Consider the following 25,957-nt stretch of genomic DNA (forward strand, 5'->3'; position numbering starts at 1 on the left):
CGCTTGGCATTTCCATGAGAGAAGGCGAACAGTGGGAGAAAAAGGATCGAGATGTATTTTGGCCGACATTCTGCAAATGTTCTCAATACAGTTTTCTGTTCCCAAAACTAAAATGTGTTATTAACAGAGTGGACTAAGTTTTGTAGACTTTACCCTTTGCAAGCGTTTTAATAAATCGCGTTGTTTAGAAGGTGCGAAAGGGCGAATTGAGTTTATAGCACAGAGTAGCCGTTCCCTAACGGAAATATGCAGATAATGCTACAACACGCCATTAGGATCTCGCTAACTCTACGTGGCTCTGCCCACCTCCTCTTGCTTGTTCTGCCCAGAATGACTCATTAGTTCCCGTTGGAAACGACAACGCGATTTTTTTTTATTCGCAAAGGGTAGTCTACAAAACGTAGTCCACTCTGTTCATAACAAATTTCGTTTTGGGAACAGAAAATTATTGAAATGTTTTATCAATGAGAAACTTTGCAGAATCTCGGCCAAAATCTCCTCCCACTGCCGGCCAGTGGGCTTCCTCTCACAAGCATATTTGATGAAAACACCAAGCGGATGCTTCACATTTATACATCCGGTAAACTATCTGTTTCATTGTTCTATCTGTGGCCGTACGCCACCAACACAGCACTTCTTATTTTTTTCAAGTATATGTGGCAACTGGCTTAAGCTGTTATTGTTTTAAAATATGGATAGTTATCAATTTGTGTAGTTTTGGTGTATTTTCTTCTTAAGGTCGTTAGCGATAGATGGGGACTCGGCACAAAGATATGCATAGTTTGGAGTCTTACTCAAAGAAGGGAAAACGAAACTGCCGACTGTGATTCACAAATAACGCTCCTCTGCCGGGTAGGTTGGTGAAGGGGTACCTATTTAGTCACGTTGCTGGCTATGTTTATTTATTGTGTGATCTCTTTTTTGCAATTAGCCAAATACATGAATCAAAACATTGTAGTAGATGCTTGACAGACGCCCATGCCCATGGACGGTAATGGTAGCTACAGTAACAATGGCTATTCTTATTAACTAACTAGCTAACGTAAGCGTTACACAGCTTATAAGTAGGATAGCTAAATCTGTTCCTATAATTGACAACTAGGTAGTAACGTTAAGTTAACTACAGTTTTTTTTCAAGTCAGAAGTTTTATATTTACTTGAGTAACATAAAACTGCTAGCTAACGTTACACTCCTCTCTGGCTAACCTGCAGTTTGTGATGACTCCTCATTCTGTCTAGGTCAGGTGTCTAAAGTCTTCCAGACAAGATGGTGAAGAGGAGGCAGAAATGTCCTAGAGAGGACGAAGTGATAGACCTGACTGGTAGGGTCTCTCTCTCTCTCTCTTTCTCACATACACACACCGATACAGGACAGATACAATGTCATTATTAGCTACCATGAACTAGCCTAACGCCTCTCTGGTGTGCCCCTCTCCCCGCAGGTCCGTCGTGCAGCCATATCCGTAAAGGTGTAGACTCCAGCTTCCTGAAGAAGACTGGGATAGACTGCGCCTGTAACAGCTGCCAAGACTGTAAGGGTGAAGAGCCGGCTGCCACTGTACAGGCTCCATCAGAGGAGATGAGCGAAACACCAACGATATGGATGTGCTTAAAATGCGGACACAGAGTAAGGTTCCTTGAATACATTAGATATCAAATCAAAGTTTATTTGTGACGTGCGCTGAATATAACAATGAAATGCTTACTTACAGGCTCTAACCAATAGTGCAAAAAAGGTATTAGGTGAACAATTGTAGAGATGTGTGTGAAATGTACTTGACTAACAGTCTTTCTGGTTTGCCAGGGGTGTGGGCGTACCTCTGAGGATCAGCATGCTATCAAGCACTACGAGAAGCCTCGGTCAGACCCTCACTGTCTGGTGCTCAGCCTGGACAACTGGAGCGTCTGGTGAGCCAATAGAACACTGTGTCTGCGAGCTATGCGTCCCAAATGGGACCCTAATTCCCTACATAGTGCACTATGTATGGGCTCTGGTCAAAAGTAGTGTAAGATGTAGGGAATAGGGTGCGATTTGTGACGGGGGGGGGGGCCTGTTCCTCTTATCATACTGGGTCCAGGAGGTTTAACTGACCATGTCCCGCGGTCAGAAGAAAAGAGACCAGAGTTTTTCCTGATAATGTTGCGTGGTCAGGGTAAACTCCAGACCCTGCATCTCTCACTGAAGACTGCACATGTAGAAGGAGGACATATTGTACACAAGGACCAGTGAATGGTATTGAATAAAAGCTTGGTGACGGGCCCAATAACTAGGGACAGGAGTTTTACCTGACTACGTGAGTTGACCAGGCAAAACTCTGGGTCAAAGTTTAGAACCATGATGATAAAAATATTTATAAATTCATATTTTAAATTGTTTTTTACCACGTTACACTACACAGTGCGCTTGTTTTTTTTTTGTCAAAACATCTCCTTTTTTGCCACTCAACATGTTTTACTTCCCTGACCATTGTCTTGTGTGGTCTTATGACACAGGTGTTACATCTGTGATGATGATGTCCAGTACTCCAAAACAGGCCATCTGGCTCAGTTGGTGAGCAACATTAAGAAACAGGCCTTGTCTGAGCCCCGGAAACAAAGTCCACAGAGAAGTGAGTCCCATATCTAGACTACGTTTCCTGTTGGGTTTTAGTGTGTCGTATCGTTGATCATTTCTAATGTGTGTAATGTTGTCTCTGCTTGGAGCAGCCTTCTAATTTGAATGATTTAAATCAATCAATCAATTCTCACAGAATTCTACCGCAATACGACTACATGTTTAGATAAGCATCAGATTTGACTAGTAATTGTAATGATATTATGTTGTGATTGACTCAGAGCATTCAATAGTGAAGCTGGAGCACAGCATGATAGAAGAGCCACAGGAAACCAAGCCAGAAGAGAAGGAAGAGAACACAGTGACACAACCGAAAGAAAACCAGAAGAAGAACGGCAAGAAAGAAAGTGGTTTGAAAGAGAACTGCAGTTTGACTAAAGGACAGAAGGCAGTGGGAGGAGCCAGCAGCGGTGCAGTGGGAGGAGCCGGCAGCGGTGCATTGTCAGTTAGAGGACTCAGTAACCTTGGAAACACCTGTTTCTTCAACTCCGTTGTTCAGGTAAGGAACCTTGGACTGTGTCCGAAATGGCTACATGGTGTAGTGCACTACTTTGGACCAGAGCTTATAGGGCCCTATGTAGTGCACTACTTTGGACCAGAGCTTATAGGGCCCCATATAGTGCACTACTTTGGACCAGAGCTTATAGGGCCCCATATAGTGCACTACTTTGGACCAGAGCTTATAGGGCCCCATATAGTGCACTACTTTGGACCAGAGCCCTATTGGTCCTGGTCAAAAAGTAGCACACTGTAGGTATTTGGCGCCCCATTCATACACAGCCTTGGTCTGAATGTGACAGTTCAGCTAGTTACTATTGCTATTTATTGTTAGGCTTAATTCAGATTTATATTTGTAGAGTAATAAACCATTGTTGTCCATGTTTCTATTACAGACCCTCTCTCAGACACAGCTGTTGAGACAGGTCATCAACAAGGTGACAGCTGAAGAGAAGACCAGTGTCACCATCACACCTGGAGTCTCCTCAGAGCTGGTAGGTTCCCTTCATCTCCTATTAGACCTCATCTCTCTTCACCTGGAGTCTCCTCAGACCTGGTAGGTTCCTCTCCTATTAGACCTCATCTCTCTTCACCTGGAGTCTCCTCAGACCTGGTAGGTTCCTCTCCTGTTAGATCTCCTCACCTCTCTTCACCTGGAGTCTCCTCAGACCTGGTAGCTTCCCTTCCTCTCCTGTTAGACCTCCTCACCTTACTGTTCTGTACTTGTTATGTAGTTGTATGTTTTATGTCGACCCCAGGAAGAGTAGCTGCTGCATGTCCAGTAGCTAATAGAGATCCTAATGAACTAAACCTGGAGGTTCAGTAGTTTACACCGTAACTAAACGTTCAACGGATTACCCTGTTCTGTTGTTACTGATGATGCTGTTTCCCCTCCAGGAACCCATCCTGGTGCAGCTAGGTCCTCCGGGGTCTCTGACCGTGGCGATGTGTCAGATCCTGAATGAGATCCAGGAGACTAAGAAGGGGGTGGTCACCCCGAGAGAACTTTTCAGTCAGGTCTGCAAAAAGTGAGTAGTGAGATTATACATATTAATGTAGCTTTTTTTTTGTTTTGATTTCTGCCTTCAAGTGAAGTTTCTGTTGAAATCAGCACTCTTACATCAGAAAGATATATATATATATATTTTTTAATCGCTCTCGCCCCCCCCCTTCACCTCGCCAGAGCGGCGCGGTTTAAAGGGTTCCAGCAGCAGGATAGCCAGGAGCTTCTCCGCTACTTGCTGGATGGGATGAGAGCTGAGGAGATGAAAGTAAGACTGTTTTACCAGATCTCATTCCTGGTACACTGGTAACCTATAATATGCTACAGACACACAGGAGATAACTGTTGTAGTGTTTTCTTTAAATATTTAATGATCTCTTTTATAATTCAACATCTTTAGTTTGGACATTTTTAGATGTAAAGTCATTAGGGTTATTTAGCTGAACAGGATGTGTACCTAGCCTCCAAATATATGACTTCCCTTTCCCCTCTAAATGGAATCCTGTTCTGCTGTAGCATTTATATACACCTGTATCATTCATATTTTTTATTCTCCAGAGACTGAACTCTGGAATATCGGAAGCATTGAAAAAACATGGAAGAGATGCTGAACAATCGAAGACGTTGGTCAAGGGTAAGGCTAGGGGGTTCTGCCTCTTGCTTTGCTTCTTCTTTGGGGGCTTTTAGGCTGGGTATCTGAAAAGCACTTTGACAACTGCTGATGTGAATAGGGCTTTATACAGTGCGTTCGGAAAGTATTCAGACCCTTTGACTTTTTCCACATTTTGTTACGTTACAGCCTTATTCTAAAATGGATTCGATTCGTTTTTTCTCCCTCATCAATCTACACCCCACCCCATAATGACAAAGCAAAAACAGGTTTAGAGATTTTTGCTAATATATATATATCACATTTACATAAGTATTCAGACCTTTTACTCAGTACTTTGTTGAAGCACCTTTGGCAGCGATTACAGCCTTCAGTCTTCCTGTGTAAGACGCTACAAGCTTGGCACACCTGTATTTGGGGAGTTTCCCTCATTCTTCTCTGTAGATCCTCTCAAGCTCTGTCAGGTTGGATGGGGAGCGTCTCTGCACAGCTATTTTCAGGTCTCCAGAGATGTTCGATCGGGTTCAAGTCCAGGCTCTGACTGGGCCACTCAAGGACATTCAGAGACTTGTCCCGAAGCGACTCCTGCGCTGTCTTGGCTGTGTGCTTAGGGTCGTTGTCCTGTTAGAAGGGGAACCTTCGCCCCAGTCAGGTCTTGAGTGATCTGGAGCAGGTTTTCATCAAGGATCTCTGTACTTTGCTCCGTTCATCTTTCCCTCGATCCTGACTCGTCTCCCAGTCCCTGCTGCTGAAAAACATCCCCATATCATGATGCTGCCACCACCATGCTTCACCGTAGGGATGGTGCCAGGTTTCCTCCAGACATGATGCTTGGCGTTCTGGCCAAAGAGTTCAATCTTGGTTTCATCAGACCAGAGAATCTTGTTTCTCGTGGTCTAAGAGTCCTTTAGGTGCCTTTTGGCAAACTCCAAGTGGGCTGTTATGTGCCTTTTACCGAGGAGTGGCTTCCGACTGGCCACTCTACTTTAAAGGCCTGATTGGTGGAGTTCTGCAAAGATCGTTGTCCTTCTGGAAGGTTCTCTCATCTCCACAGAGGAACTCTGGAGCTCTGTCAGAGTGACCATCGGGTTCTTGGTCACCTCCCAGACCAAGGTCCTTCTCCCCGATTGCTTAGTTTGGCCGGGCGGCCAGCTCTAGGAAGAGTCTTGGTGGTTCCAGACCTCTTCCATTTTAAGAATGATAGAGGCCACTGTGTTCTTGTGGACCTTCAATGCTGCAGAAACTATTTGGTATCTCCCCAGATCTGTGCCTCGACACAATCCTGTCTTGGAGCTCTACGGACAATTCCTTGGACCTCATGGCTTGGTTGTTGCTCTGACATGCACTGTCAACTGTGGGACCTTATATAGACAGGTGTGTGCTTTTCCAAATCATGTCCAACCAATAGAATTTTCCACAGGTGGACTCTAATCATGTTGTAGAAACATCTCAAGGATGATCAATGGAAACAGAATTCACCTGAGCTCAATTATGAGTCTCATAGCAAAGGGTCTGAATACTTATGTAAATAAGCTATTTCTGTATTCATTTATTTTACATTTGCAAACTTTTCTAAAAACCTGTTTTTGCTTTGTCATTATGGGGTATTGTGTGTAGATCGATGAGGATTCTTTCTTTTTTTATCCATTGTAGAATAAGGCTGTAGTGTTACAAAATGTGTAAATAGTGAAGGGATCTGAAAACTACAGGATTCTTGCTATTTGGCCATTGGCCCAGTTTTATTGCAAGGAATTCTAATTGGTCAACCGCAGGCTAGGGTTGGGTTATAAAACTACATCCTGTCTCTTTGTTCTGTGGCGAGAATCACTGAGGACAGGGGAGAATGCTGAGAGGTAGATGTTCATTCTCCCCTGTTTCGGGCTCAATGCCTAGACAAATTCCTCCCGTGCCTCTGACCCATTGATCGTTAACTCCCTCTTGACCGTTAGTCCTCTGCGTTTTGTGTATTTATCTTCCAAATATTCTTACATTAGCCTAGGTAACTCTCCCAGGTGACCCTAGTCCAATATGTCCCTTGTGTCTATCCTTCGTTATCCACGTTGTGGTTTGCCTGTTCCAGAGTATGAGAAGAAGGGAGCTCCTAATAACTTCGTAGACCAGGTGTTTGGTGGGGAGATGACCAGCACGGTCATGTGTCAGCAATGCAAGACGGTACGTACGTAAACTTATCAGTTCAAATCACTCCGCCGTCAGTTTCTATCTTATTACACCAACGGTCAGAGCAAAAAGCCATGAACTGAACCATACTACAGATCATCCATCCCCTATGAACACCGATTGACCACCGACCCCAACCGCAACACATCCAGAAATATGTTACATGTCTGTTGTCGTTGATTTTTTTTCTTTGTAGGTTTCTTTGGTCAAGGAGATGTTTCTGGATCTGTCCCTTCCTGTCTCAGACCAGGTAATGATGATAATGATGACAGGTTTGTCTTTTTCTACACTAGCTGGATATGACATCATGAAAACATGTGCACTAGTGGTGTATGACATCATGAAAACATGTGCACTAGCGGTGTATGACATCATGAAAACATGTGCACTAGCGGTGTATGACATCATGAAAACAACATGTGCACTAGCGGTGTATGACATTATGAAAACATGTGCACTAGCGGTGTATGACATCATGAAAACATGTGCACTAGTGGTGTATGACATCATGAAAACATGTGCACTAGCGGTGTATGACATCATGAAAACAACATGTGCACTAGCGGTGTATGACATCATCACGAAAACATGCTGTCAATCCATGATGGATGAGGACATTTCCTTGACAATTTTAGCAGCTGTTTATCTTCTGAGCATAGCCCAGCTGTTTCATCGTCATGTTATGCCATGTTGCGCTATGTTATGCCATGTTGTGTCATGTTATGGCATGTTACCGTTATGTTCTACTGCTTAACGTCATGGTTGCCGCGGTCTCTCAGGCCTACAGGAAGAAGAGTCAGAAGAAAGGAGCGGGGAACCAGAAGGCTAGCAGTGAGGTGAAATATAATAACGGAGACAGCCCTAACCCTGTCGCCATGACCAACGGTGACACCGATGACCTTCCTACTGGCGTGGGCAGCAAGTACCAGCAGAAGAAACAGAAGAAGCAGGCCAAGAAACAGGCCAAGGTACAGTTAGGAGGATTCTGGTACCCTATTCTCAATAAACGTGTGATTTTCTTTGATTATATAGTGCATTACGTTTGACCAGAGCTCAATGAATAGTGTACTATGAATTTTCAAGTTTTATTAATGGTATGTACATTATACACATGGTATACACCGTCCAACGAAATCCATTGTCAATGCAGTATTAAAGCAGTAGCAGGGTGGACTAGTAGCAGTATTAAAGCAGCAGCAGGGTGGACTAGTAGCAGTATTAAAGCAGTAGCAGGGTGGACTAGTAGCAGTATTAAAGCAGCAGCAGGGTGGACTAGTAGCAGTATTAAAGCAGCAGCAGGGTGGACTAGTAGCAGTATTAAAGCAGCCGCAGGGTGGACTAGTAGCAGTATTAAAGCAGTAGCAGGGTGGACTAGTAACAGTATTAAAGCAGTAGCAGGGTGGACTAGTAACAGTATTAAAGCAGTAGCAGGGTGGACTAGTAACAGTATTAAAGCAGCAGCAGGGTGGACTAGTAGCAGTATTAAAGCAGTAGCAGGGTGGACTAGTAGCAGTATTATAGCAGTAGCAGGGTGGACTAGTAGCAGTATTAAAGCAGTAGCAGGGTGGACTAGTAGCAGTTTTAAAGCAGTAGCAGGGTGGACTAGTAGCAGTATTAAAGCAGCAGCGGAGTGGACTAGTAGCAGTATTAAAGCAGCAGCGGGGTGGACTAGTAGCAGTATTAAAGCAGTAGCAGGGTGGACTAGTAGCAGTATTAAAGCAGCAGCAGGGTGGACTAGTAGCAGTATTAAAGCAGCAGCAGGGTGGACTAGTAGCAGTATTAAAGCAGCAGCAGGGTGGACTAGTAGCAGTATTAAAGCAGCAGCAGGGTGGACTAGTAGCAGTATTAAAGCAGCAGCAGGGTGGACTAGTAGCAGTATTAAAGCAGCAGCAGGGTGGACTAGTAGCAGTATTAAAGCAGTAGCAGGGTGGACTAGTAGCAGTATTAAAGCAGTAGCAGGGTGGACTAGTAGCAGTATTAAAGCAGTAGCAGGGTGGACTAGTAGCAGTATTAAAGCAGTAGCAGGGTGGACTAGTAGCAGTATTAAAGCAGTAGCAGGGTGGACTAGTAGCAGTATTAAAGCAGTAGCAGGGTGGACTAGTAGCAGTATTAAAGCAGTAGCAGGGTGGACTAGTAGCAGTATTAAAGCAGTAGCAGGGTGGACTAGTAACAGTATTAAAGCCGCAGCAGGGTGGACTAGTAGCAGTATTAAAGCAGTAGCAGGGTGGACTAGTAGCAGTATTAAAGCAGTAGCAGGGTGGACTAGTAGCAGTATTAAAGCAGTAGCAGGGTGGACTAGTAGCAGTATTAAAGCAGTAGCAGGGTGGACTAGTAGCAGTATTAAAGCAGTAGCAGGGTGGACTAGTAGCAGTATTAAAGCAGTAGCAGGGTGGACTAGTAGCAGTATTAAAGCCGCAGCAGGGTGAACTAGTAGCAGTATTAAAGCAGCAGCAGGGTGGACTAGTAGCAGTATTAAAGCAGCAGCAGGGTGGACTAGTAGCGGTATTAAAGCAGTAGCAGGGTGGACTAGTAGCGGTATTAAAGCAGCAGCAGGGTGGACTAGTAGCGGTATTAAAGCAGCAGCAGGGTGGACTAGTAGCGGTATTAAAGCAGCAGCAGGGTGGACTAGTAGCGGTATTAAAGCAGCAGCAGGGTGGACTAGTAGCGGTATTAAAGCAGCAGCAGGGTGGACTAGTAGCAGTATTAAAGCAGTAGCAGGGTGGACTAGTAGCGGTATTAAAGCAGTAGCAGGGTGGACTAGTAGCGGTATTAAAGCAGTAGCAGGGTGGACTAGTAGCGGTATTAAAGCAGTAGCAGGGTGGACTAGTAGCAGTATTAAAGCAGTAGCAGGGTGGACTAGTAGCAGTATTAAAGCAGTAGCAGGGTGGACTAGTAGCGGTATTAAAGCAGTAGCAGGGTGGACTAGTAGCGGTATTAAAGCAGCAGCAGGGTGGACTAGTAGCGGTATTAAAGCAGTAGCAGGGTGGACTAGTAGCGGTATTAAAGCAGTAGCAGGGTGGACTAGTAGCGGTATTAAAGCAGTAGCAGGGTGGACTAGTAGCGGTATTAAAGCAGTAGCAGGGTGGACTAGTAGCGGTATTAAAGCAGTAGCAGGGTGGACTAGTAGCAGTATTAAAGCAGTAGCAGGGTGGACTAGTAGCGGTATTAAAGCAGTAGCAGGGTGGACTAGTAGCAGTATTAAAGCAGCAGCAGGGTGGACTAGTAGCAGTATTAAAGCAGTAGCAGGGTGGACTAGTAGCAGTAGGGTGGAAGTAGCAGTATGGAAGCAGTAAAAGAATTAAAGCAGTGGTGTTGCAGTATCAAAGCTGTAGCAGTCTGGAAGTAGTATTTAAACAGTAGAAGAATTAAAGCTGTATTAATATTAAAGCAGTAGGAGTTTGGAAGCAGTAGCTGTTTAGAAGCAGTGGTGTTGCAGGACCAGTATTAAAGCAGTAGGAGTGTGGAAGCAGTATTTAAGCAGGATCATAATTAAAGCAGTAGCCGTGTGGAAGCAGTAGCAGTATTAAAGCAGTATCATTGTGGAAGCAGTAGCAGTGTTAAAGCAGTTGACGTGTTAAAGCAGTAAGAGGGTGGAAGCCGTAGTAGATTTAAAGCAGTAGCTATGTGTAAGCAGTATTTAAGCTGGAGCAGTATTTGAGCAGTAGAAGAATTAAAGCAGCAGTAGCTGTGTGGAAGCAGTAGCATTAATAAAGCAGTTGCCGTGTGGAAGAAGTAGCCGTGTTAAAGCAGTAGCAGTATTGTAGCAGTGTAGACAGCCTGTTCTTTCTGTATTACCTTTGAGCATGTTAACCACGCTGTAATGTCTGTGTCCACAGAACCAGAGACGTCAGCAGAAGCTAGTCACCCTGGACAGCTTCACACCTCCAGAGAACACCGCAGAGAGCCCAGTCCCAGCAGAGGAGGGAGAGGAGACAGGAAATAGTACCCAGGGAGAGGAGGAGGAGCCTCTGGTTGAGAACCAATCATCAGAGACCGAGAGGTTCGAGAACGAGAGTTCCGAGACCGCTCCCTCAGAGCAGGACCAAGAGAAACCTCAGGGGGCAGTGCACACAGAGAAAGAGGAGGAGGATTGTGAACCAGTGGATGTATGGTCTGTGTCCAACAACCACTACACTGTGATGTCAGAAGAACAGAGTCCCCAGTCCCCTGAGGGGGTTGTAAAAAGAGACAGACACGAGGCTGAACATAGAGGAGAGGAGGATGATGATGATGATGATGATGATAGTGACGCAGCCAAACCGTCTGGAGATGAGGAAGACACCAAACTGACAGACAAGCTGGGTGAACTATCTCTAAACGAAGCCTTTCTAGCCTCTGAGGACTCAGACCTGGAGCTGGGGTGCAGAGACACGTCTGCTGAGACAGGTAATGTTGCATTTTGCCCAGGGCACTTCTTTCGACCCCCTAAGTTTTCTTTGTCACCTCTGCTTCTTTGCAGAGCACAAACGTTTAGGGTCCGGGGGGAAAATGTAATGACAATACAAAAAACTGTAAAGATTCTTTGCGACATTTCAAAATGACATCAGTATGACCGGTTGTAAGGAAATAGAAAGCCAACATGTTTCTGATAAGGTTTCAGTTTGGCTTGAATGCATATTTTATGTGGTTGAAACACTATCAGCTTTTATGACGCTGATAAAGATAGCACCTTTACAGACGGTCCCTAACCGCGCATTCACATTCCCTGAAGATGCTGAACGAAAGAAATCATATTTCTCCACTCCTGTTCCCGAGTAAAAAAAAATTGCTTACATTTGGTGTATCATTTTACTGCAATAAATGTTTAATTCTGCAGGAGTTAATATTAATGGCTTTTTGAGGTTATAGACCGAGAGTCATTGTCCAGATTTCAGTTTCCATTTAACCCATCTGAACAGTAGGCTTCAGTTCCCTTGAAGTGCCGTAGGCCTGTTTGTGACTGTTGAATTTGTAGGCTACAGCGCCTCACAATCATCACATCATAACATAGCTGCTATCCTGTTCTACCACGTCACCAAATCTTTACCAAGCATTACTTTTCTGGCCCTCTCTTCTCTTTATTTTCAACTTGCCATTTCGCAGCAATTCTCTTATTGAATTAAAGTCTGACATTGTCCTTTTTGCCACCGTGGATCAACTAACTTTTTCAGTCCGTTCTCAAAAGCATTTGGTGATTTGGTGTGTTGGCTAATTTGGTGATTTGGTGTGTTGGCTAATTTGGTGATTTGGTGTGTTGGCTAATTTGGTGATTTGGTGTGTTGGCTAATTTGGTGATTGGTGTGTAGGCTAATTTGTTGTGTTGGCTAATTTTGTGATTGGTGTGTAGGCTAATTTGGTGATTTGGTGTGTTGGCTAATTTGGTGATTTGGTGTGTTGGCTAATTTGGTGTGTTGGCTAATTTGGTGATTGGTGTGTAGGCTAATTTGGTGATTTGGTGTGTTGGCTAATTTGGTGATTTGGTGTGTTGGCTAATTTGGTGATTGGTGTGTAGGCTAATTTGGTGATTTGGTGTGTTGGCTAATTTGGTGATTGGTGTGTAGGCTAATTTGGTGATTGGTGTGTAGGCTAATTTGGTGATTGGTGTGTTGGCTAATTTGGTGATTGGTGTGTTGGCTAATTTGGTGATTGGTGTGTTGGCTAATTTGGTGATTGGTATGTTGGCTAATTTGGTGACTGGTGTGTTGGCTAATTTGGTGATTTGGTGTGTTGGCTAATTTGGTGATTTGGTGTGTTGGCTAATTTGGTGTGTTGGCTAATTTGGTGATTGGTGTGTAGACTAATTTGGTGATTTGGTGTGTTGGCTAATTGGGTGATTTGGTGTGTTGGCTAATTGGGTGATTGGTGTGTAGGATAATTTGGTGATTTGGTGTGTAGGCTAATTTGGTGATTGGTGTGTAGGCTAATTTGGTGATTGGTGTGTTGGCTAATTTGGTGATTGGTGTGTTGGCTAATTTGGTGATTGGTGTGTTGGCTAATTTGGTGATTGGTGTGTTGGCTAATTTGGTGTGTTGGCTAATTTGGTGTGTTGGCTAATTTGGTGTGTTGGTGTGTTGGCTAATTTGGTGTGTTGGTGTGTTGGCTAATTTGGTGTGTTGGCTAATTTGGCGTGTTGGCTAATTTGGTGTGTTGGCTAATTTGGTGATTTGGTGTGTTGGCTAATTTGGTGATTTGGTGTGTTGGCTAATTTGGTGATTTGGTGTGTTGGCTATTTGGTGCACGTACGTTTAGGCCCTTAAAGTTAGGTTTATGCACTAATGCCAGATAACCTCAAAGTAGTCTATACAGTGCATTCAGAAAGTATTCAGACCCCTTGACTTTTTCCACATTTTGTTACGTTACAGCCTTGTTCTAAAATTGATTAAATCGTTTTTTCCCCCTCATCAATCTGGACACAATACCCCATAATAACAAAGCAAAAACATATATATATTATTTTTTTACTGAAATATACATTTACATAAGTATTCAGACCCTTTACTAAGTACTTTGTTGAAGCACCTTTGGCAGCCTTGAGTCTTCTAGGGTATAATGCTACAAGCTTGGCGCACCTGTATTTGGGAAGTTTCTCCTATTCTTCTCTGCAGATCCTCTCAAGCTCTGTCAGGTTGGATGGGGAGCATCGCTGCACAGCTATTTTCTCCTGCATTATCTTGGCTGTGTGCTTAGGGTCATTGTCCTGTTGGAAGTTGAACTTTCGCCCCAGTCTGAGGTCCTGAGCGCTCTGGAGCAGGTTTTCATCAAGGATCTCTCTGTACTTTGCTCCGTTCATCTTTCCATCCATCCTGACTCGTCTCCCTGCCGCTGAAAAACGTCTTCACATCTTGATGCTGCCACCACCATGCTTCACTGTAGGGATGGTGCTAGGTTTCCTGGCATTCAGGCCAAAGAGTTCAATCTTGCCTTTTGGCATACTCCAAGTGGGCTGTCCATTTTTAAGAATGATGGAGGCCACTGTGTTCTTAGGGACCTTAAATGCTGAAGAAATGTGTTGGTACCCTTGGCCTGATCTGTGCCTCCACACAATCCTGTCACGGAGCTCTACGGACAATTCCTTCAACCTCATGGCTTGGTTTTTGCTCTGACATTCACTATCAACTGTGAAACCTTTTTATAGAGACAGGTGTGTGCCTTTTCAAAATCATGTCCAGTCAATTGAATTTACCACAGGTGGACTCTAATCAAGTTGTAGAAACATCTCAAGGATGATCAATGGAAACAGGATGCACCTGAGCTCAATGTCAAGTCTCATAGCAAAGGGTCTGAATACTTATGTAAATAAGGTATTTCTGTTTTTCATTTTTAATACATTTGCAAAAGTGTTTATCCTCGAGGCCTCCCGAATGGCGCAGCGGTCTAAGGCACCACGGACCTGGGTTCAATCCCAGGCTGTGTCACAGCCGGCCGTGACCGGGAGTCCCATGAGGCGGCGCACAATTGGCCCAGCGCCGTCCGGTTTAGGGGAGGGTTTGGCCGGACAGTATTTCCTTGTCCCATCGCACTGTAGCGACTCCTTTTGGCCGACCGGGCGACTGCAAGCTGACTCTGGTCGCCAGCTGGACGGTGTTTCCTCCAACATATTGGTGCATCTGGCTTCCCGGGTTAAGCGAGCTGTGTGTCAAGAAGCAGTGCGGCTTGGCAGGGCCGTGTTTCGGAGGACCTATGGCTCTCGACCTTCACCTCTCCCAAGTAAGTAGGGGAGTTGCAGCGATGGGACAGGACTGTAGTTACCAATTGGCTGTCATGACATTGGGGAGGGGGACAAAATGGGTAAAAGTACAAAAAATACTATAGTTTAAAAACCTGTTTTGTGGCTTTATTATTATTGTGTGTAGATTGATGAGGGAAAAATATAATCAATTTTAGAATAAGGCTGTAACGTAACAAAATGTGGAAAAGGGGGAGGAGGTCTGAATACTTTCCAAATGCACTGTAGATATCAATTTCAAAAAAATGATAAATGTATGGATTTTTTAAGGTATTATTTTCTCTTTATTCATTCCGCCTGCTAGCAACCTGCCCTTTATCCACACTATTTAATGACCCTAAACCAACCCTCCTTTCATCCACACTATTTAATGACCCTAAACCAACCCTCCTTTCATCCACACTATTTAATGACCCTAAACCAACCTGCCCTTTATCCACACTATTTAATGACCCTAAACCAACCTGCCCTTTATCCACACTATTTAATGACCCTAAACCAACCCTCCCCATTGATATAACCACTAGTATGGATGTTAGTTTCATAAAGTCCTGTTGTATCGTGATTTAAAGTTACGAAAAATTTGTATATATTTTTTTTTACCAATGTTATTTACAAAAAAAACACTGAAAAAATATGTAATTCCTAAAACTAGAAACGGAGACAAAGCTGGAGCGGAAGGAGTACACAATCTCTCACCAGGACCCTAAGCTGGCCTTTCACACGCTGGCCACCAGGGCGGTGCCAGAGAAACAGGAGTGCTCTGTGGAGTCCTGTCTGTACCAGTTCACAGAGGTAGAGAACCTCACTCAGAACAACTCTCTTCTCTGTGTCACCTGCACCAAGAGACAGACCAAAAACAAGGCTGCAGAAGGTATGTTTTTTAAATATTCTGTCAATGGTTTTTTCTCCTTTTTCTCTCTCTTTAAAAAAAAACCGAATGAACATGAATGGTCATTCTGTTTGGTCCTGTTCCAGATATGATTTGTGTGTGTGTGCATTCTATGGTTTAGGTCAATGGATTTCCACGGTTTGTGTGTGTGTGTGTGTTAAGGTTGGGCGATATTACGATCAGCCATCGTCGATGGTGACGACATTGTGATGTGACGTACGATCGTTTAGCCTATTTGAATTTCGCTGACGCCCCACAGTAAAGAATCGAGTCTCGCAGCACGCAGCAGGACAGTACGCAGCAGGACAGTACACAGCAGGACAGTACACAGCAGGACAGTACACAGCAGGACAGTACACAGCAGGACAGTACACAGCAGGACAGTACACAGCAGGACAGTACACAGCAGGACAGTACACAGCAGGACAGTACACAGCAGGACAGTACACAGCAGGACAGCACACAAGTGACATTCAGAGTAATTGTGTAAAGAGTGTAGGCCAGATGGGGGGGTGGGGGTGGGGAGAGTGTAGGACAGACGGGGGGGAGAGTGTAGGCCAGACGGGGGGGGGGGTGTAGGCCAGACGGGGGGAGTGTAGGCCAGACGGGGGGGGGAGGAGTGTAGGCCAGACGGGGGGGGAGGTGGGGAGAGTGTAGGCCAGACGGGGGGGGGCGGGGAGTGTACGCCAGACGGGGGGGGGAGTGTAGGCCAGACGTGGGGGGTGGGGAGAGTGTAGGCCAGATGGGTGTGGAGAGTGTAGGCCAGACGGGGGGGGGAGTGTAGGCCAGACGGGGGAGGGTGGGGAGAGTGTAGGCCAGACGGGGGGGGAGTGTAGGCCAGACGTGGGGGGTGGGGAGAGTGTAGGCCAGATGGGTGTGGAGAGTGTAGGCCAGACGGGGGGGGGAGTGTAGGCCAGACGGGGGAGGGTGGGGAGAGTGTAGGCCAGACGGGGGGGGGGGGAGTGTAGGCCAGACGGGGGAGGGTGGGGAGAGTGTAGGCCAGACGGGGGGGGGGGGGTGTAGGCCAGACGGGGGAGGGTGGGGAGAGTGTAGGCCAGACGGGGGGGGGGGGGGGGTGTAGGCCAGACGGGGGAGGGTGGGGAGAGTGTAGGCCAGACGGGGGGGGGAGTGTAGGCCAGACGGGGGAGGGTGGGGAGAGTGTAGGCCAGGCGGGGGGGGGGGGAGTGTAGGCCAGACGGGGGAGGGTGGGGAGAGTGTAGGCCAGACGGGGGGGGGGGGGGGGGGTGTAGGCCAGACGGGGGAGGGTGGGGAGAGTGTAGGCCAGACGGGGGGGGGGGTGTAGGCCAGACGGGGGAGGGTGGGGAGAGTGTAGGCCAGACGGGGGGGGGGGAGTGTAGGCAAGACGGGGGAGGGTGGGGAGAGTGTAGGCCAGGCGGGGGGGGGGGGGAGTGTAGGCCAGACGGGGGAGGGTGGGGAGAGTGTAGGCCAGACGGGGGGGGGGGGGACCAGTCACTGTTCCATCACAGCGACGGACGGACGGACGGACGGACGGACGGACTGTCTGTGTGTCGCTGTGATGGAATAGTGACTGGTCGGCTGAGGAAAGGGCTGTGTTACCGTAGTGACAGACAGACAGACAGACAAACCAGCTCCATGCTGAGGCTCCTCCACCAGAAACTAATAGAAAAGATTTGCCTGCACTTAGTCTTTGTCCAGTCTAACAACATTGTCTTTCGTCATGATTCGTCCAGTCTTTAACCACATTATCTTTCGTCGTGACTCGTCCAGTCTAACAACATTATCTTTCGTCGTGATTCGTCCAGACTAATAACATTATCTTTCGTCGTGATTCGTCCAGTCTAACCACATTATCTTTCGTCGTGATTCGTCCAGTCTTTAACCACATTATCTTTCGTCATGATTCGTCCAGTCTAACAACATGATCTTTCTTCGTGATTCGTCCAGTTTGTTCTATGGCCCAACTGTCATTTTTAGCGCTCTTTTTTTTTTTCTTAAACAAATGTTTTGGGTTGACCAATAAGGAGGGGTGATGTTTTATGGGTACATAATCACGATAGGACAATGGTTGATATCGCCCAACCGTAGTGTGTGTGTGTCATTGTGTATTTACAAGGTGTGTGTGTGTGCTTGTGGTTTAGGCTCCAAGAAGAATGTGTACACAGATGCTCTGAAGCAAATGCTGATCTCGTCTCCCCCTCCGGTGCTTACGCTTCACTTGAAGAGATTCCAACAGGTAGTTCTCTCCAACAACTAGGGCTGTGACGGTCATGGACATTTGGAGGATTGTTATTAGTCACCATTATAATCGTTCAAATAGCAATTATTATTTTTATGTTTAGCTTCAAGTCCACAAACTTCATCCAAAAACAGCAAAGTAAAAGTTAACCTGGTTTTTAAATACATGTTCTCCTCCACTCCTGTGTTACCGAGGGCAACGGACTCAACCAGACGTCGGACTTCCACAACATTTCAGTTGTCACCTCTCTCCTTATATGGGCTGTTAGATGTAAACCACACTTACTTTTACTTTGCTGCTTATGGGTAAAGTTGTTTGACTTTAATATAAAGTAGATATTTTTATATATTTTTAAAATTTTTATTTATAACTTAGGACTTTTATTTTAATTAAGATTTTCATCCATAATTGTTGGTTACACAATTATACTACTATTTTTTATTATTATTATTTATTTTTTATTGCACCTTTTTTATTTAACTAGGCAAGTCAGTTAAGAACAATTTCTTATTTACTATCAACCTTTATCAACACTCTGTTTATACTGCGTCCAATTACAACATGAGTTCTTGGTCTGGATTGAATCTGTAGAACACAGTCGACAATGCGCATTTTTTTAAAACGATGTTACTCGTTTTTTTGTTGTTGCGAAGATGGCATCCACAGTAAACGCTGCAGATGTCGGCTCCATTGGAGATTACATTTTAAGAGGTCAATCATTAGTTGCTACATACATTTTTGGACTTATAAAAATGAATGATATTTACACGTTGATTCTTGAAGAATATAACTTATAAATGCCTCATGAGTTTGTCACACTCCATGAGATCCCAAAATATAAGCTGGTTTTACTCCAACGTTGGTAAACAAACACTATATAGCCTCATAACATGGGTGAAACTATCATGTTGATATCATGGATGGTCAGTCCTTGCATCCATAGCTCTGTCTATTTAATTTGAGAGTGGTATCATTTCTCAAGCACCATCCCTCAGCTGTTTACCAAAACAGGGCCAGGGAAGGTGCTTTGTTATTGTTTAAACTGCTGATTGCTCCTTTTTTAAATGACATGTCAAGTGCACTACAATGAGGCATCGGATTGAATCCCGGCACTTGTTAGTAACACTAAAGCCCTGAAGGGTACACTAATGTACCTGCCTGTGTTTCGCATAGATCTTTTTTTTGTGTCACCGCTGGGGCACCAAACCCGCCCAAAGTGTACAGTGTATTTGGAAAGTACTCAGACCCTTTGACTTTTCCCACATTATGTTACATTACAGCCTCATTCTTAAATTGATTAAATTGTGTGTGTCCCCCCCATGAATCTACACAAAAATCAACATAATGACAAAGCGTTGCAAATGTATAAAAATTAACTGAAATATCACATTTACATAAGTATTCAGACCCTTTACTCAGTACTTTGTTGAAGCACCTTTGGCAGCGATTACAGCCTCGAGTCTTCTGGGGTATGACGCTACAAGCTTGGCACACCTGTATTTGGGGAGTTTCTCCCATTCTTCTCTGCAGATCCTCTCAAGCTCTGTCAGGTTGGATGGGGAGCGTTGCTGCACAGCTATTTTCAGGTCTCTCCAGAGATGTTTGATCGGGTTCAAGTCCGGACTCTGGCTGGGCCACTCAAGGACATTCAGAGACTTGTCCCGAAGCCACTCCTGCATTGTCTTGGCTGTGTGCTTAGGGTCGTTGTCCTGTTAGATGAACCTTCACCCCAGTTTGAGGTCCTGAGCGCTCTGGAGCAGGTTTTCATCAAGCATCTCTCTGTACTTGCTCCGTTCATCTTTCCCTCAATCCTGACTCGTCTCCCAGTCCCTGCTGCTGAAAAACATCCCCACAGCATGATGCTGCCACCACCATGCTTCACCGTAGGGATGGTGCCAGGTTTCCTCCAGATGTGAACTCTTGGCATTCAGGCCAAAGAGTTCTCCTAGCAAAGGGTCTGAATACTTATGTAAAGAAGTTGTTTTTGTTTTTATTTTTAATAAATTCAAAAAATCTGTTTTCGCTTTGTCATTATGGGGTATTGTGTGTTGATTGACAAAAAATGTTATTTAATACATTTTAGAATAAGGCTGTAACGTAACAAAATGTGGAAAAAGTCAAGAGGTCTGAGTACTTTCCGAGTGATTTTCAAGTGTGTAACTTGTCCCTACCTCTGTCCCTCCCTCTGTCTTTGCCTCTGTTCCGGTCCAGATTGGATACAGTGTGTGTAAGATGAACAGCCATGTTAACTTCCCTCACATTCTAGACGTAGCACCATTCTGCTCTGCCATATGCAAGGTAAAAACATACTCAAATAAATAAAACGCTAATAAGTTACATGTAGAAATAAAAATCAATGTTTTGTTCTGTATCTTAGTGTAAACTATGGGACATAAGAGTTCTGAGTTGTTCCTGGTCTGGTTACATGGTCAGGACATTTTTAATGTTGTCGTTCTGTTGTTTTCTCTTGTTTTGTATTCAGGGTGTGTCGGAGGGAGACTCTCAGGTGCTTTACAGTCTGTATGGTATAGTAGAACACAGTGGGACTATGAGAAGTGGCCATTATACAGCCTACGTCAAAGCCAGACCTTTCTGTCCCTCCACTACACACAACGGAGTGGGTACACAAGGTAGGACTGCTGTTAATGTACAGCTTTAACAGACTGTTGGGTTTGTACTGAACATGGTCATTGAAACAATCCAAAAATAGATACTGTTACATACCGGGATTTTAATTTTGACAATATATCGTATTATTTTTGCGCTAGTTGGCTGTACCTGCACCAAAACTCCAGTATTTTTCTATCATAGCTTGTTCTTCCTCTTTTTAAATAGGGAGCCAATTTGTTTTCATGAGAAATTATTCTTTTTTTAACGTGTTTTCTCATGCCCTCTCTCTTGTCCCTCTGCAGCAGATATTTGGTGAGCAATATGGTTGGAAAATCGAATCGCAATAAAATCACAGTATCGTAATACGTATTGTATGAGCACCTAAAGTATTGTAGTGATATCGTATGGCGAGGGCCACTGCTATAGTCTTGGGCGGAATACCGTATATACCGTATACCGGGGTATTTGGAAATGGCCATGGGATGGTTTTTCAATACCATCAACTATTCCTTTAAAGTTTTTTTTTTTTTTTTTTTAATACATTTTATTATTTGTAGCAATTATTTTTTTTTTTTGGTAAATACCTCCAGTCAACTTGTGCAGTACCACGTTCATCATGTCACCTGTCACATTATTTTACATTATGAAGTTTACCATAGTTCCCCAGGACAGTTGAGCCAGTCAGGTGTTTGTTTTGTAAATAGCGCAACAGGAGAAAGCGGGAGTCCAGCTGTGTATTGACAGGGGTCGCGTTTTATATTGAAAGTCGTGTGTTTGTTTGGTTTGAAAAGTCATCTAGAGTGTTTCCTTCACAGAAAACGCAACACATTCAGCAGAAAATAGCTTCACTGTCATCAGGTGACAACAGAAGTGCAACGCTATTTGGTTGGCAGCCTCGCAAGTAAAAGAGCTTACAATGAAAAAGTAGCTCCACATCAGTCAGAGCGCTGTCTGCTGATAGAATGCCATTGTTGAATTCTCAAGAGTTTAGAAGTGAAACTGAAGCACAGAATGAGTCTGACGCTGAGCAGAAATTACAATAAGAACCATTTTAGATCTGCGTTTACAAAACGCAAAAATATATTTCTTATGCGTTATACACTTAGGTTGGAGTCATTAAAACCCGTTTTTCAACCACTCCACAAATTTCTTGTTAACAAACTATAGTTTTGGCAAGTTGGTTAGGACATCTACTTTGTGCATGACACAAGTCATTTTTCCAACATTTGTTTACAGACAGATTATTTCACTTATAATTCACTGTATCACAATTCCAGTGGGTCAGAAGTTTACATACACTAAGATGACTGTGCCTTTAAACAGCTTGGAAAATTCCAGAAAATTATGTCATGGCTTTAGAAGCCTCTGTTAGGCTAATTGACATCATTTGAGTCAATTGGAGGTGTTCCTGTGGATGTATTTCAAGGCCTACCTTCAAAATCGGTGCCTCTTTGCTTGACATCATGGGAAAGAAATCAGCCAAGACCTCAGAAAAAAATTTGTAGACCTCCACAAATTTGGTTCATCCTTGGGAGAAATTTCCAAATGCCTGAAGGTACCACGTTCATCTGTACAAGCAATAGTACGCAAGTATAAACACCATGAGACCATGCAGCCGTCATACCGCTCAGGAAGGAGACGCGTTCTGTCTCCTAGAGATGAATGTACTTTGGTGCGAAAAATGCAAATCAATCCCAGAACAACAGCAAAGGACCTTGTGAAGATGCTGGAGGAAACAGGTACAAAAGTATCTATATCCACGGTAAAACAAGTACTATATTTACATAACCTGAAAGGCCGCTCAGCAAGGAAGAAGCCACTGTTCCAAAACCGCCATAAAAAGCCAGACTACGGTTTGCAACTGCACATGGGGACAAAGATCATACTTTTTGGAGAAATGTCCTCTGGTCTGATGAAACAAAAATAGTACTGTTTGGCCATAATGACCATCGTTATGGATGGAGGCTTGCAAGCCGAAGAACACCATCCCAACCGTGAAGCATGGGGGTGGCAGCATCATGTTGTGGGGGTGCTTTGCTGCAGGAGGGACTGGCACACTTCACAAAATAGATGGCATCATGAGGTGGGAAATTATGTGGATATATTGAAGCCACATCTCAAGACATCAGTCAGGAAATTAATGCTTGGTCGCAAATGGGTCTTCCAAATGGACAATGACCCCAAGCATACTTCCAAAGTTAATGGCTTAAGGACAACAAAGTCAAGGTATTGGAGTGGCCATCACAAAGCCCTGACCTCAATCCCATAGAAAACTTGTGGGCAGAACTGAAAAAGCATGTTGCGAGCAAGGAGCCCTACAAACCTGACTCAGCTACACCAGCTCTGTCGGGAGTAATGGGCCAAAATTCACCCAACTTATTGTGGTAAGCTTGTGGTAGGCTACCTGAAACATTTGACTCAAGTGAAACAATTTAAAGGCATTGCTACCAAATACGAATTGAGTGTATGTAAACTTCTGACCCAATGGGAATGTGATGAAAGAAATAAAAGCTGAAATAAATCATTCTCTCTACTATTATTCTGACATTTCACATTCTTAAAATAAAGTGGTGATCCTAACTGACCTAAGACAGGGAATATTTACTAGGATTACATGTCAGGAATTGTGAAAAACTGAGTTTAAATGTATTTGGCTAAGGTGTATGTAAACTTCCGACTTCAACTGTATATTTATTTTTTCCCCCCAACTGTCTTTATTGCGACAAATGTTGATGGAAACAATGTATTTTTTAAATATTTTTTTTTAGTAAATTATAATTGCCAAATAATTTATGGTATGCAGGGAACATGATGTTATCAAATATAAATCTCCACATTTTTATTCTAAATGCTTGCAAAATCTATTTATTTAACAATAAAATAATGTTTCTTTGCAGGACAAGGATGATTGTCTTGACTTTTAAGAATGACTGAATTGCTGCACGTTACACTTGGAAGTTTCACCATCATTGTTTTAGATCATCAAGGCCTGCGTGAGTCACCATGGCGATATGTTGGCACATGAGAACTATTAGAATATGGCAAATGTTAGTCAGTTCTTGTATTCTATCCATGCTGGGTTTTTTTTTGCGGGCTACCAGAGACATGATAGGTGAGCAGGGCATACAGGCTGGCTACTTTATTAACGAGCAGAGGGTGGTACGCTCAGCCCAATAGGAAACACTTCGACTACCTTTCATTTATTTATTCGACATTCTAGATTTTACTTTTTATTTTTTAAGGTGTGACGATATTACCTCCAGCTGCTTTTATCCACACAAGACACTTCATGGGAAACGCACCGTGGCAATTCTTGTCTAATTTCTATGCAAACTGTCTAAATGTTCGACAACAACAACAAAAACAAATCACTGGACAAGATCATGGAAACATTGCCCCTTTTTTATTTATTATTTTAAGCACACATTAGCCATCTTGGTACATCCATTTTTGGCCATTTCAATTATTGATATATATAAGACTAGCCATTGATTCTTTTATAGTATAACTTCTAAATGCCTCATGAGCTTAGTTCGATTGTCGGACCTCATCAGAACCCAAAATATGAGCTTGTTTTTTTCCTCCATTGTATATTTTTATGCTTATAAACAAACTTAACACCCATTACCTCTCCCCCTTCCTTCTCCCCCAAGGCGAGCCAGAGCCGGTGAAAGGGGCGTGGTTCCACGTGAGTGACAGTAGTGTGCAGCCAGTCACAGAGAGCAAAGTGCAGAGCTCCCAAGCCTACCTCCTATTCTACGAGAGGATCTCCTAGACCTGCCTACGTCCCAACGTGTACCCTATTTACCTACATACATACTGTAGGCTGTGTTTACACAGGCAGCCCTGGTTCTGATCTTTTGACAATAATTGGTCTTTTGACCGATCAGATCTTATTCCAATACTTGGGCAAAAGATCAGAATTGGGCTGGCTGTTTAAACGCAGCTATAGTGCACTACTTTTGGCCAGAGCCTTATTATGCAGCCTTATGAGGCTTTTCCCGGCCAAACTTAGTGCACTATAAATGCCCTATTCCCTACATAGTGCACTACTTATGCCCTGAGACATTGTACTGGTATTGCTATAAGTGTGTGCAGAGTGAATACGAGTGGATTCTTTTTGTTTTTATAATCAATATAAAGGGTTGTGTCTTAAATGGAACCCTATTGCCTATGTAGTGCACTACATTTGACCAGAACCCTATTTGCCCTGGTCAAAAGCAGTGCACTAAAACAGGGAATACAAAATGAGGGTGACATTTGAGACGTTGACAAAGAGAATTCATTAAGATCATGACTGGGGATGTCCCTAAAGGAAAAATATTTAGCTTGGAAGTATTTTTTTTTTGTCTGTCAATTAATTGTATCAGCAAGGGACATAAAAAGAATCCCAAAGTATTTTTACTGTGCATATGTGACTATACAGTGTTTTTTTGGAAAAGAGGGGAGCACAAATCATTGTGTGTGTCCCAAAGTGCACCGTATATAAGGGCACTACATTTTGATCAGAGGTCTAAATTGGAAATCAGGTGCCATTCAAAACGCAGCCGTTCTATCCTCTTAGACATGAAACCATAGAAGAGTTTGTTAATTGATCTGTCTGATTGCTTGGTGTGTTACACAGTATAAGCAAAATAAACCTGCCAATACCTTTTATTATTATTATTATTATTGCTGCAATATGTGGCTTTTTGGGGCAGACCTGACCAAATTCACATAGAAGTGCAGTTATAGATCTGTCATTCTTATTAAAGCAAGTTTAAGAATTGGTAAATAAGTTCTATGTGTTCTATTTCTGAAAATACAATATTTTTGGTTATTGAAAATATATTTCCCAGCGGTTAAGATGGTATAATTATTCTCTACACTATACTTGCTTATTTTGTCACGAACTGTAATTAGGCAAATTATTATAATTTTAGCAACCGGGAAATGGCATAGATTTCTGCATAGTGCTCCTTTGAAATTGTTAAAAACGATCAGTGGAAAAACAATTTTTATGACATTTTTTATTTGAGTACTTTTTATATTGTGTTGTCAAGATGCAAATTAAAAAGCTTGAAATACAGGAAAAAGTCGACTGACTTATTTTGCTGTGACGCAATTCGGGTTGGACTAGCCTGAACAGCCGCAAATGGTCACTGTTTACTTGTCTTTTTGACATGCGCAGTCAAATCAGAGAGGAAGGTTTTACTCCGCCCAAAATGTGTAATAAAATATTCTGCTACGTGAGGCTTATTTTATCAAATATAAGTTTAGTAATGGTTAGGTTGTTAATAAGAATGCACTGATATAAGTGAACGTGTAATTTTGGCAACTTTGAAAATATGTGCCTGTTGTCAAAGAGATAGAGGACTCATTGCTATAACTTGTAGATTTTTTTTTTCACCTATATTTAACCAGGTAGGCTAGTTAAAAACAAGTTCTCATTTACAACTGCGACCTGGTCAAGATAAAGCAAAGCAGTGCGACACAAACAACACAGGGTTACACATGGAATAAACAAGTGTACAGTCAATAACACAATAGGAAAGTCTATATACAGGGAGAACAAGGCAGTTAACCCACTGTTCCCAGGACGTCATTGAAAATAAGAATTTGTTCTTAACTGACTTGCCTAGTAAAATAA

General features: G+C 43.5%; 1 protein-coding gene across 4 annotated transcripts; it reads left to right on the forward strand.

Annotated features, from left to right (window-relative positions):
- The first annotated feature begins 30 nt into the window (after positions 1–30).
- usp16 (ubiquitin specific peptidase 16) lies at positions 31–25,403 on the forward strand. 4 transcript variants are annotated; one of them, XM_071358107.1, is made up of 20 exons: positions 31–580; positions 739–852; positions 1,240–1,322; positions 1,443–1,627; positions 1,805–1,908; positions 2,494–2,609; positions 2,836–3,113; positions 3,508–3,606; positions 4,010–4,140; positions 4,296–4,383; positions 4,674–4,749; positions 6,806–6,897; positions 7,100–7,153; positions 7,683–7,871; positions 10,740–11,289; positions 15,264–15,482; positions 17,621–17,715; positions 19,930–20,016; positions 20,201–20,348; positions 23,982–25,403. In XM_071358107.1, the coding sequence occupies exons 3-20, from the start codon at positions 1,268–1,270 to the stop codon at positions 24,101–24,103; spliced, it is 2,688 nt and encodes an 895-aa protein (XP_071214208.1). In that variant the 5' UTR covers positions 31–580; positions 739–852; positions 1,240–1,267; the 3' UTR covers positions 24,104–25,403. The 4 variants fall into 4 exon arrangements, with proteins under 4 accessions (XP_071214208.1, XP_071214210.1, XP_071214207.1 ...); XM_071358109.1 differs by having other exon boundaries at positions 1,245–1,322; XM_071358106.1 differs by lacking the exon at positions 31–580 and having other exon boundaries at positions 589–852.
- The last annotated feature ends 554 nt before the right edge of the window (positions 25,404–25,957 follow it).

Source organism: Salvelinus alpinus, chromosome 21 (assembly GCF_045679555.1).
Source record: "Salvelinus alpinus chromosome 21, SLU_Salpinus.1, whole genome shotgun sequence".
In the NCBI taxonomy this organism is placed as follows: Eukaryota; Metazoa; Chordata; class Actinopteri; order Salmoniformes; family Salmonidae; genus Salvelinus; species Salvelinus alpinus.

Bases quoted from the DNA above. Each gene is read 5' to 3' on its own strand.
- usp16 (XM_071358107.1), top strand. From the start codon at position 1,268: ATGGTGAAGAGGAGGCAGAAATGTCCTAGAGAGGACGAAGTGATAGAC. The intron at 3,114-3,507 runs GTAAGGAACCTT...TTTCTATTACAG, and splicing joins TCTTCAACTCCGTTGTTCAG to ACCCTCTCTCAGACACAGCT. The intron at 20,017-20,200 runs GTAAAAACATAC...TTTTGTATTCAG, and splicing joins TCTGCTCTGCCATATGCAAG to GGTGTGTCGGAGGGAGACTC.